The sequence below is a fragment of the Columba livia genome, chromosome 3 (genome assembly GCF_036013475.1).
Source record: "Columba livia isolate bColLiv1 breed racing homer chromosome 3, bColLiv1.pat.W.v2, whole genome shotgun sequence".
NCBI lineage: Eukaryota > Metazoa > Chordata > Aves > Columbiformes > Columbidae > Columba > Columba livia.
The window spans coordinates 105,434,398-105,447,344 of NC_088604.1; the positions used below are offsets into that span (position 1 = coordinate 105,434,398).

The window sequence follows — 12,947 nt, forward strand, 5'->3', positions numbered from 1 at the left end:
GTTTTGACAGGCATTAATGTTTCTCTGTAAGGGCACAGACTTCTGCTTTTTTGGTATAACTCGAGTGAAGATGTGGTCCTTGAAAGCTTTGTTGACACTGTGTCTGTGTTAACACAGTCAAACTTGAAAATTTAGAGAATACGGATGGGAAGGGACCTCTGGATGTTGTCTGTCCAGCTAGAGGAACAGAGGGCCAAGACAGACTCAGCCTAGGGTAGGTTGTTAAGAGCCTTGACCAGTTAAGCATTTAATGTCTCCAAGGTCTTGAAGATTAGTCTGATGATACAAGCATTGAAGTCTGATTTACTTAGCTTGTTTAAATACAACATACTGAAATAAGGTGTAGGGAAGGAGAGATTTTATCTGAAGGCTAAAGTACTTGCAACATCAGGACTTTTATTTGAAGCTGTTTTTCTTGGTAACTTTTTTCCTTCACTGAAGGACTAGTCACACTTGCCAACAATCACAATTACAAGGAAATCCTGGTCCTAATGAAGCCACATGGCAAAATTCCCACTGACTCTAATATGTGAAGGATTTTGCAGTGCTTGTATTTATGAGGACAACAAAATAAAACAAGCGTTTTAAGACACCTGACTTCTTCCTAGTGGAAGCTAGTGTATTTTCCTTTAATAATAAAATATTTGTACAACTTTCATATGCAGAAAAACAGATTTTTTTTTTTTTGTCCCCTTCCATGTTTAAAAATTCTTGGATTAGATTTAAATTCTGGCCTAATTCTGGGGAAGGGGCCCCAAGGGGCTGCCTTGTGTGTGGAGAGAAAGAGAACGCCCAGAGAGTACAGCTGGAGGGAGGCTGGAAGGACTGTCCAAATTTATCTACAGAGCAATGCTAGAATTTGACTGCGAGAGTCTCTGAATTTTTCTAGTGTTCATAATTATTTTACAACGCATTTGCCATGAATATACCTATAATTCAGCAGGGTTTTTAAATTTAAAGTGTTACTTTGAGCAGAAACTATCCAAAGCGGTAATCTGTGTCTGATTACGCTGAAATTTGTATTATTGTAAATGATTGGCATCACTGGTGCATTTTATTCCTGCACAGCTTATTTAACAAGTCGGTGCAAGGCCCTTAGCTGCATTCTGCTTCTCGTGTTATACTACATGTACTATATCCCTGGGCTGAGAGGATGGCCAGGGTCCTCATCTTGTAAATACCTTATGCATAGCTTTTCTTAATCAATACTAAGCATTAATTTGCTGTAGGAAAGCTCTGTGTGGATATGATTCTTAAAGCATCTGAGCTCAGCCAAAAGTATGCAGGTGTTTAGCATCTCTTTGTACAATTTACCTGCAAACTGCAGAACCAGCCCTGTTGGGGTGGGTGCATTGCTTTCCTTGTGATTTTTTTAATTTCTTTTTTTTTTCCCCTGATTTTTGGATCTGTTACCTTCGCACTCCATCACCCCTACAAGAAAACATACCGGACAGTGAACTCAGGTTTTGCACACGTTCATGTTCAGCTGCACTGGATCCTTTCCCTTTGTTTAGCACACTGGGAAACGCTTGAATACTACTCTCCTTTTCAGTAGCTTTGGTTACCAGCGCCAGGCAGGCTGCAGTGCTGCAAGAGCTCCTTACGTAGCTCGGGTGATGCATTTCAAGCCACCTTGCTTCAAGATTATTATTATTATTATTATTATTATTATTATTATTATTATTATTATTATTATTATTATTTCTTCTCCTGTATTGTCCCGGCCCTTGGAGGTGTTGCCAATGGCTGGCTGAGTTTGGATATAATGATGGCAAGTTGTAGCAGTGAGAGTACTGAAGGGACATCCCTCACTAACAGCTATGCAGAGCAGCTGGTCTCGGGGCTGTCGAGGTGTGTGCAGCCGCAGCACCAGCCAGTGACAAATATTTTCTTCAAAATGCAACTTAAAGAATGAAGATGTTAGTTTTAAAAAGGTATCTTGAAAACTGAACTAATTGTTTGGGTTTCAGTTAATGATCTAGACAAGTAACTAAAAAAATTAAGCACTTAGCAGCTTTTTGATTTTTGTGGGGATTTGTGGCTGTGCCTTATTTTGGAAAATAATGCTGCCAAATCTGGTAAATATAAAAGGTAAATGCACCTTAATTATATAAATCACCCCGTTAATCTCATAAGGTTGCTGTTAAAGGTTGGGCTTGAAAATTCCGCTTAACACCCTTTGAATTCTTCCAGTGACACTATAAAATATGCACATTGATTGCTGTGTTTCATGCAATTTTAATTGTTGTGTACTGTTTCTATTGTATTTATTTCTAACTGCATGCTAGTATATTTATAGTTAACTGAGTAATTAGGACTGAATATGTAGCAGAAAACCCTGTGAAAGTTTTAACTTGCCCACTATGCTGTAAGGTATTAAGCAGTACTTCACCAGGTACAAAGCCGATCTGATAACGCAAAAAAGCAGACAGCATCGCCAAAACAGCCCGGCTCCAGATAACTTCAGAATGAGCAGATATCTTGGTTTGGTTTCTTTTTGTTCTTCCTCAGCTTTTTGCACGACACTATCTTTTGTTTTTGTTAATCTCCCACCACCGTTTCCAGGAGCAGATGATCACAACCGGCCCTCACCTGTTCTGTTGCTCCTGGGCTCTCAGCATTCCTGTATAAGCTAATGTTTTGTTCATATGTAGGTTTTACTTAGTATAAAAAAAAATACATATATTCATTAAATTCCAGCCTTTAGGCGGGTACATAAAATCTGTAGAAGTTATCTTTTGCCAACGAGACTTTTGCTTAGTGTGTGTTTGGAGATGTTTTCACATCCATTGGCTTATAGTGCTACATAAACCATCAGCCAATGTGTCAAGCCATCTGCTGAGGGCAATAGAAATTGCTTGCCCACCAAACTGTGGTGGTTGGGTCGGTTTTGGTTTTGCTTTTCTGTGATCGTAGTATTGTGTTTACTGTACTTTGTACAAATAATTTATTTAATTAGGGCTTGACTTTGACGTGTTGAATTTCTTTTCAGTAGGTCAGCATCCCCTCACTATCTCACTTCAGTCCTTCAGCAGAATCATGGCCGATCTCTCAAAGGTAAACATTTAATTTTCTTTCGCTCTGCTCCCTGGGTTTTAGTCACAAGCATGTACTGAAACCCAGCTGATGATGTGTACGGACCTGCTCTGAAGAGTCTGCTAGATTATGATAACAACTGTTGTAGTAGAATGCATGCTCATTATGTTAGCCACAAGTGTATTAAGTTAAAGCCAGAAGGTGAATTTCAAGATCTAGCACAGGCCATCTAGTTCTGCCAGCAAGGTATTAGCAGACACATCACTCCCAAATATGACCTAGTTAAGAATGAATAGTTCAGTAGAAAACAAACCTGAAAGCCACATATCTCTACAGTAGTTTTGTTGCTAACCAAGAACTGAGAACAAAAGGCAGCAAACTTTAATGTATAAAACCTGGGGATGTGGCCACAGAAGTGCTTTAAAGTTGGTTGTTTGATACAAGTGGGTGGGAAAGCACGACAGGGGAATGTGGAACGGCAGGTGTACTTTGGATGAGTATTTCACAGGTGTGTGTTACTTTTCACTCCTCACCAAAAAGTTGGGCACGAGCTGATGTTTCTGCCAATGTTGTTTTGCAGGAAGACCTAAGTTTTGGATATTAACTCAGTAAACAGAAGATCCTCATGATGTCTGTTTAGTTTAAGGTATCACCTTAAAAATTGAAAAACGTTCATTTTAACTCCTTGGATAGAGGAATAAGATGGCTTTAATATATGGACTCCAAGTACAGGTCTTGATGCTGCAGGCTGCAGTGCCACTCCTCAACCAAGTTTGTATCCTTCTGCATTTCCTGCACTAGTAACGAAGTGCAGAAGAAAACAAGTCATGTCCACAACCACAAGCTTTTATGTTGTATAAATGGTATTTAACTGTAGTCAAAGAAAAAGCTTGGATTGGACAGAGTCATGCTTAGGATATTACTGTGGGTGGATGATCTCTTCCAACCGTGGCAGGAACTCAGTAGCACAACACATTTCCCCTTCTAGCAAGTTGACCATAGGTGTCCGTAGATGATGCTTCGGACGGTGTTTGTCCCTCCTGGTTGTCCCTGCGGTAGCTGGCACCGCTCTTCAGGCAGCTGTCGGCACTTGCAAACCTGCCCAAGGGGTCGGATTGGCGCCGGCAGCAGCGTGTGAGCTGGGCAGGAGATGTCGACGTAGCTACGCTGGTGCTTTTGTAGCAGGGACAACCCTGAAGTTGTGTTGCTACTGAGAAAGAATGCAGGTTTTGGGGGGTTGTTTTGCTGTTTATTTTTCAGGGAATCCCTGCTGAAGTGCAGCATCGCTTGTCTTTCTGGTGTCCCCTTCCTCTGCCTACTGGGATATACCCACTCTTACAGGTTTTAACGAGCGTTGGGGTAACAAGGACTTGGCCACGGTTCTGTCCTAGGGATTTCTACTTTTGCTTTCCATGGTGAAAAATGGCCAGACAGATTGAGATTTTTTTTTTTTAAAAGTGTATTTAAGATAGAAATCTGTTTCTCATTGACAGTCAAATGCAAATAGAAGTAGCAACAGCTGTTGAACAGAAGATAGTTATTTCATTTTCCCCTATGTGCTTTTTAAAAAGTTTTCTTCATTTTAAAACATGTAAGTGGGCCTTGGTAGCAGGAGGGAGCTAGACACCATGCTGAGATACCACAGCATTTCTTTAGAAGCCTGTTGAGCACAGGTCTTCTACCTCAGCAATAAAGCTTAAGCCACTGAAGGCTTATCCTCATCAAAGATAATAATTTTTTTGGAAGTGCTGAAAAGTGAATCGTGCTCATTTTTTAAAGGGCTGATCCCAAGAAAAAGCAAGCATATGTTAATTTGTAGTGGTGGAGTATTGCTAAAGCTCTTTCAATAGGATAACCAAGGGCCACCGACAAAGCAGGGCTTCAGCAGCACAGCGGACATCCAGCTCTCCGGTGTTGCGAGTGCAGTGGGCTGCTGAGGTGAGAGGGTTTCTTGTAGTTTTTGGCCACAAACCAGAAACATTGGTTAGGCAGCAAAGCCAAGGGTTTTTTAAAAGACCAAGCAGCTGCCTGGTAATTGCCATGCATCCAGATGGAGGTTTTCTGGTGGTACCCGGGTAGCCAGGCAGTGTCCTGGTGAAGGAGGTTTCCTTGGGAAGACCCAGGATTCTCAGGTCTTGTTAGAGAACACAAGAAATGCCCCTCCTCTTAATGATTTTGCTGGTGTGTCCTGTGGCAGGTTTGGAGATTTTGCCGTTCTGATGCTGTTCCAAGTTGCTACACTGCGGGTGCTGAAATAACAACGTGTATCTGCTGTCATTTAATTTCTGCATCTTGGTGAAGATGTTCGGCATCTCCCTGGCATTAGAGGAAAGCCATTAATGTTCCTGGGGTCATACAGGGCAGCTGTTGTTCAGGTGAAAGAATTCCTTGTAATAAGGTGCCTCCTCAGCCATTCTGCTGGGGAAGCATAAATTTGGGAATACTGCTCTGTCGAGGACAGCGATTGCAGATGAAGCCAAAGCACATTAATGGTGATGCAGAGCACTGCTAAGAACTTGCTACATAGGTGTCTCTCCTCTTTCTTTGGGAGTACTAACATGCAGAAATGCGATTTGCATTCTGTAGTAATTTTGTGTTGCATTAATGCCTTCAATTCCTTGTCATTTTAACAAGGTGGTACTTACATACCAACATCATATATTTGAATAAAATGTCTGTGATAGCAAGAAAGGAATGGGAATATTTCACTTTCTGATTATGGTAGTGGAGGAAAGTAACTCCTCGTCCTTTTGTGTTTTATCAGTTGGATACATATGACTTGTAAATTCAGGAGCCTTATTGCTGACAAAAAAAAAAGACAAAATGGGATAAAATAAAATAATTTAATGAGTGCAATGCGGTAGACCTTAAAGTGTACTGCTTTTAAAGTGATAGAAAGTGAAAACACAAGGAGGATGTGTACGTTTTTTAACCTGTGTTGGAAACAGCAGCTCAGTTCCATGTTGGTACAACATTCCCAAGCTGATGTCATTATACTAATATTTCTCCTTGACCAAGACGAAGTTAGGGACAATTATAGAGTCGTAGAATTGTTTAGGTTGGGAAAGACCTTTAAGATCACGGAGTCCAACCATTAACCTAATACTGCCAAGTCCAGCACTAAACCATGTCCCTAAGCACCACATCTACACATCTTTTAAACAGCTCCAGGGATGGTCACTCAGCCACTTCCATGGGCAGCCTGTTCCAGTACCTAACAACTGACAACCCTTTCATGAAGAAATTTCTCTTAATATCCAAATTATATAAGATAAGGAAGCCAAACTGATGATTCTACAGTCCCTTTCCCAGTACTAACCCTAACATAGTTAATGCATATGATAGAAGCTGGATGGAGGGAGGGGAAGAAATGCTATAAAAAATGACATTGCTGATGTTTCGCTTCAGCAATTCTCACCCTGGTTCCAGTTCGGCAGGACTGAGAGCCCGTTCTGCTCGCTGCCGGCACCTTCCATGCATTGTCTTCCAGCCCTGCTTCTCCACTCATCACTCATACGTACATACATATGTACCCCTCAGATGTGATCTTTTGCTCTGAGACATGAAGGTTCTTGTGGAAGCTCACCATAGCTTTGCTCCTCTTTTGCCTGGTTAGTCCACTATATATATATATATATCTGTCTTACGTATTTCTCTCCTGTGTCAGGAGAGGGATATATAGCCTATATCTCCATCATCCATAGCTGAAGTGAGCAAAGGAATACTTTGGATTCCCTGTTTTTTTAAAGTGCATGAGCATGTCCTGAAATGAGCGGGGAAGGTGTGGTTTTTTCTTTTCCTTTTCACCTGGTTCTGGTTGGAAACGTCATTCCTTGCCATAATATCCTCAAAGTGCCCTGTTTGAGATGCAAGTAGTCCAGTCTGTGTGGCAAAGGATGGAGTTTTACAGCAGCACTTGTCACTGTAGTTAAAAGTGCCACCATTCACCTAAATCTTTTAAAGTGCCTATTTATTATTTAGATCCTCATGCTTTCTAGAGCAGTGCCCTTTCCCCACTCGTCTTCTCAATTTCTTCCATTTGGCTTGTTGTTAGTGTGAAAAATACTGCTGGAGGAGAGAAGTGTGCTGAATTAGTGCTGTGTTAATGAGCGTATTCGCTCCTCAGCCTCTTCACATAACCAGGGTATGAAGCTGCTGAGATGCTTTACTGTGGCATATGCATAATCTTTCTCTCTCAGCTGGTACGAACAAAAGCCACTTGTTGATAAGTATAGCAGCAGCATCGTCGTATGAATGTCTAATTAATAATGTTGCTGATTCTTGGCTTCAGCTTTGGTAAGTTCAGTGTGAGAATTCAGCCTTTGAAAAATCAGGTTTTGAATATCATAGTTAAGATATGAGACTGTTCTATGACTGTATTGTACTGTAGAAGAGTCATGCTCTGTCTAAATTCATCCATTCCCCCCCCAGCTCTTTATTGTAGGCCAATATATGCAGATAGATATTCTTTGTATGTTCTAGGGACCTAATTTTGTCAGGCTTACCTGAGATCTAACGTTTTGCTACTTCTCCTTCACAGAATCCGACATTGATGCTGCTACTGCAATGATGCTGTTAAATACTTCCATTCAACAAGGGATGTTGGACTGTAAGCATAAGCCATTTACTCTGTTTTTCTTCTCTGTGTACTAGCTAAATGTTTTTTCTGTAAAGTTTCAGGAAGTGAGTATGGTCTGGTTTCCAAATAGTAAGAGCAGTCAAGAAGACATTCTAGTTTGATTATTCTTTGTGCTAGCATCACCGAATTCTATAGAACCACCTTCCCCCCACCCCCTGCCCCCAGTTAATTTTGGTTTTTTTGTTCTGCAAAGTTCTTCCCCTGCCCTCTTTGCGTTAGATGGTAAGAAGACATTCTTGGCTACTTCTGCTTCTCCAGCTCTTACTTGTGATCAGTTGAAGGCTTTTGTCCTCTGTGCACGATAGTAAATGTGCAAAAGATACTATGACTCTGAAATGCTTGTGTTCAGCTTACTTTGCAGTCAGCCAGCCGCAGCATGCTCATTTTGCAGGTGAACTTATTGAAGCATTTGCTTACTGACTTATCTTGTCCTTAATAGGTGAGAAACCTCAGCCTCTGAAGGCACCTAAGAAGAGGAGTTATGGCAGCGCATTCAATCCTCCCAGTTCCATAAATTTGCAAGAAAATGATTCTGCAGCCAACAATATCGATCCGAAGGAGGATCACAACTACAGTGCCAGCAGCATGGGTTCCCAGCGCTGTGCATCTCGGTCCAGCGTGTCTTCCTTGTCCTCCCTTGATGAGGTGTATGAATTTATCTCCAAGACCAGCCATGACGGAAGCGATGGCAGCGAAGGATTTCACAGCGAAGTGGATACAGATGTTGACTATGAAGATGATCCTCTTGGAGACAGTGGCTATGCATCACAACCTTGTGTAGATACCTCTGAGGGATGTCAGCCGAACAAAGCGTTTGAGGAGTTACGTCAAGAAATCGATGAGGAATTGAAAGAAGCGGCAGGGTCTCTGCTCCACCTTGCTGGCATCCAAACGTGTTTGAGTTCCTTAATAAGTACTGCAAAGACCCACTGTCACAAGCAAAGGAAAAAATAGTATGTTTGTCAGTGTTGAATATATACATATATTTTTTTTAATTGTGGCAATACTCTTCTACTTTTACCCTTCACAAGGGAGATCAAAGCCATAAGAGGACTCATTACTTTTTTATTTTTGGCGCTAACTATAATTTAGCCATTTATTTTTAAATCACTGCCTAAAAAAGAAAAATAATCTTCTCAGATTAGAAGAGATGCATGACTTGTGAAAACCTGAAAGCATACTCCTTAATGATCTCTTTTATTTTTTTTTTTTCTTTTTAATAGTTTATTTTTTTTTCTAGAGATACGTTTATTCAGATGCACATTGTGGATCGTATTTACGTCTCTGCTGGCCCCATCTGCAGAGGAGACTCTTGCCCTGTCTAAGGGCTCTGACTTCCATGTAAAGGATTAAAAAGGAGGAGAAAAAAGAAAAGGGGGGAAGAAAAGGGTTCTGGCCTTGCTTGCCTCCTCCCACTCATCCTCTCTTCGCTCTTCTGAGACAGGTCCTGTGGAAGCGCTGGTGAAGCAGCTCTGAGTGGCTGCAGCTCTCAGCCCATCTGACACAGCAGCAGAAAACCTGTAGCACTCCAGGAGCTGCTTTCAGCAAGATGCGAAGTGCTGCCTGAAGAGTAGGGATTGGGGTTAGCTGAGGTGGGTACCACCCACAGCTTTCTCTTTTTAACTCCTTCCCCCAAATCTGCTGTGTGCAGGTCAGATCCCTGAAGGAAATCTTTTTTTTTTTTCCTTTTTTTTCCCATCTTGAGACAAATTGTCTTTTTTTTTTTGGGTGGTGTGTGTCCTTTTCATGCAGATGCACAACGTGCATACACGCACCTTGGATGTAGCCAACAGTGAAACTTGCCAAGTTTGATGTTGTCCTTGTGTTATCTTTGTGTTATGACTACTGTTGAACACGTAGTAGCTGTGCAGTCCTGCAACATCTGCCCTTCTGCCCCACTACACCAATTCAGGGGAAGAAAGGACCCAACAATTTGATGGTGCTGACAACATGGACGAGGTGGAGGCTTTAAGTGGCCAAGGTGATGAATGATGGCTGAAAAGGGAACATCTTACCCCATCATCTGAGAGACAGAATAGAATAGCTTCCTTTTGGATCAGTGAACCCTAAATTGCTTTGGGGGTTTTTGCCCCTTCCACCCATCGCTCGGGTTTCTGTGGGTGTGGTTTTTTATTTTTGGTTGGGTTTTTGGTTTGGTTTGTTTTTTTTGGTCACCTGGGCTGTCCATACCTTTTGTTTCTCATCACTGTGCCTTGTGCTTTGTGAGTCCTCTGTCAGCCTCCTGCCACATAGAGGGCATCTAGCGAGCAAGGCTTCAGCCCATGGATGTGCATCGGAGCTCAGGAGGACCTCTCTGTTCTGGGAAGAAACTCCTTCACAATTCATTTTTGCAATAAAATAATCTCTTGGTAGTTCCCAGACATCCTTTGGCCAAAAATGTTTTAGTGGTATGGTGACGTTTTTTCCCCTATTGTGTTTTGTTTGTTATTGGTGGTTGTTTGTTTGTTTTTAATCTTTTAAAATCAGTGGTAATTGCTTACATCTTCTTAGATTTTTTTATTTTTTTTTTTTAATTTTCTGATCAAAAATGGCTAAGCAGTTCTGTTGGACTGGGTTTTAACAGTACTGTAAGTATAAGGATGCCTTAAGTATGTTGCAGAATCTTATACAGCTATCAAAGGTCATCTTTTCCTGTTCCCAAAAGGTAGCAGGATGTGCCATAGATGTTCTCCCTAGCACGTGAAGCTGGTGCTTCCGGCAGGCGTTGGGCTAGCTGGTTGAAAATTAGGAGCAGAGCCACCTAGGAAACCAATACCCACTGTCTGGGTTGTTGAAAAACAGTGTTGGATCCAGCCAAAAGTTAACCTTTCCCTAATGGGGCATTTTTTCTGGCTATTTGGAGGCCTTTCTTAGATCAGTGTGGTGGTTTGTTTTGTTTTGTTTTTAAATTATTTGTCAGTCTCTTCACGAATACTGCCATAAACCGTCTACCAATGCATGAACACAGCCGTGCTGCTGAAGGTCTGTTGCTCTGAGGGCCTGTCCCAGTGCCTCTTGAAGACAACGCTGGTGCTCCCGCTGACTCAATGGCTGTTGGATCAAGCCTGAAGTATTTCAGGTTCTTTGCGTTTTGGAATTTAAAGCCAATATTATTGTTTTTGAAAGCACAAACACTAGGAAAAAAAAAAAGAGTTGCATTTTTTTGTTTTTCAATTACTTCAGTTTTAAGAATGTTTTATTTCTTGAAAGGGAAGAAAAATACTCTGCTGCATTCCTGCTTTGTGTGAACACCCGTTAGCCTACACCTGCAACAGGGCAACGTGTGTGCAGACGTGTGTGTCTTCTGGATATCACAAGTTGTGCATTAGCCGATTAGATCTGATATCACATGTGTTACTGATGGAAAGTAGGGATAAAACTCGCTATCTAAAGGAAAAATGAAGTACCAACGCAGCGGTTCTTAGGATTTGGGGGTGTGGAGATGTGAATGCTTGGTGGAACTCAAGGGTTGGCTTTTGTACCTTGATGGAAAACTGCAAAGGATTTGTTGATTTTAGTGTTGATGGGAAAACAAGGATTCAGGTACAGAGGAATGGGGTGAGCCGTGCGGGATGCTGCTGGGCGCTGCGGTCCCAGCCGCACGCTGGTGAAGAGGGGTGCTGCCTGGCTCCTGCTGAAGGTGGTTGCAGCTTTTCTGTAGCTTCCAGTGAAAGCCGGATCAAGGGCCAAGTACTCTGGAAACTGCGGTTGTATTCAGCTCCATGCTTTGGTTTGGTTCTGAATTACTTGCTTGCCCCAGATAAAATTTAAGAAGGTTAATACTTACTGGTAGTGTGGCTGTGCTACTGTTAACCTTGAAGCTGGTGATAATGACTTCAGCATTTCTGAAGGGATGGGGTTGGGATGCTAACAGTGTGTTTAATTACCATATGAAACAAGCAATAAAACCATACTAATCAGAAGTGTGCAGTGAAAGCTGCATCCAACCTTACGGCGCTCAGCCTGGGAGGACTGGAACCGTGGAAGGGGGAAGTGGAGCCACGCTCTCCACGCTTTGCTGCCTTCCCTGTCCCATTGCGAAGGAGAAGGCAGCTGATCCGTGCTCCTGACCCGTTCCACCACGTTGTCCCATGCCTCTGCCCGTGCGGTTTGGGAGGCAAAGGCTTCCAGCTCAGTTTTAGAGCTCCCCTGGTAGTGGGAGAAGAGCTGCCCTTCCTTTCGCTTACGTACCTAGCATTGGGTTTGGGTTGTTTTGCCACCTCAGTTAGAGACCCTGGTGTATATAGTATAAATGGAATATAATTAAAAGTTATTTTGATTGTTGGGTTTTGGTTTTTTGTTCAGTTTTTGTTTTTTAAGTGACATATGTAAAACGTTCATGCCAACAGTTGACTCAGATATATTTTGGCAAGAAAAGTATTAATGACCACATTCAGTTCTTTAAATACAGTGAAGAAGTGTATGAGACTCGTGTACAAGGGAGGCTGCTCTGTTCAGATAAATCTGATGTGAGTACTGTACGAACCTGTATTGGCCTTTCAGATTCCCATACTAAATTACTGCTTTTGTAAAGGTCACATCAATTGTTTTACAATCCGACTGTAAAGTCGAAGTTGTAGGGTTTGCAACTTTTCATCAGCCTGAAAGTAAATACAAGCTTTAGTTAAAGTACACTCGTACACATTAATAATGGTGTAGTCAAAATATTTATTGAAAAGGTAGAATATTTTAAATGTTGCACCTGCCATTATATCTTAAAGCACATTCTTCACACCTAACTGCCAGTGCCATTATCAAGTCTGTTTTATAAATGTACATTTCTTCAAACTAAAAAGTGCATAATTAAAAGTATTATGTTACTGCCATATAGTGATATAAAACATTTTATAATTGCCAATTCATTGTAACTATTATTTATTTAAAAGTGAATTGTAAGAATGCTTTCTGATCAAATGAACCAGAGTTGTTTTTAAACCGTTCCCGTTAGCTTGTTTCTAATGTAGCATAAGCAATGTCCTTGGGTTTGTTTAGAATAATTTTGCCAGTAGGTGACCAATTCTAACCCTTTTTCCTCCAGTTTAGTCCTTTACCCCTTTTAAAGACGATTTACAGAAGTTTAGTTTTTTGTATGCTAATCTCTGTTAATTAAAATGTTTATAAAGTTTATTTTTACCAAAGAGATGCAATTCATTATGACAAAATGTTGCAGAATAAAACTTTGTTTTATAACATTTGTGACTTTTCTGCCCACATTTTTCATTCAGATGATCAAAGGGGCTTTTCTAAAATAAACAGCATTGCAAACAAGAAA

The 12,947-nt window shown here is 41.3% G+C and overlaps 1 protein-coding gene across 4 annotated transcripts in view; it reads left to right on the forward strand.

The window, feature by feature from the left end:
- The window catches only part of FOXN2 (forkhead box N2), a 36,843-nt gene extending 23,896 nt beyond the window's left edge, over nt 1-12,947 (forward strand). Inside the window, exons 4-7 of one of the 4 annotated variants that reach the window (XR_010471669.1) lie at nt 2,993-3,057; nt 5,234-6,647; nt 7,577-7,645; nt 8,115-8,183. Coding sequence is in view for 2 of the 4 variants with exons in the window: in XM_065058760.1 (XP_064914832.1) it covers nt 2,993-3,057; nt 7,577-7,645; nt 8,115-8,629 (649 nt within the window). In the remaining 2 variants the exon portion in view is untranslated. Of the gene's footprint in view, nt 1-2,992; nt 3,058-5,233; nt 6,648-7,576; nt 7,646-8,114 lie in introns of all 4 variants that reach the window. The other 3 variants (XR_010471670.1, XM_065058760.1, XM_065058761.1) reach the window with 3 other exon arrangements.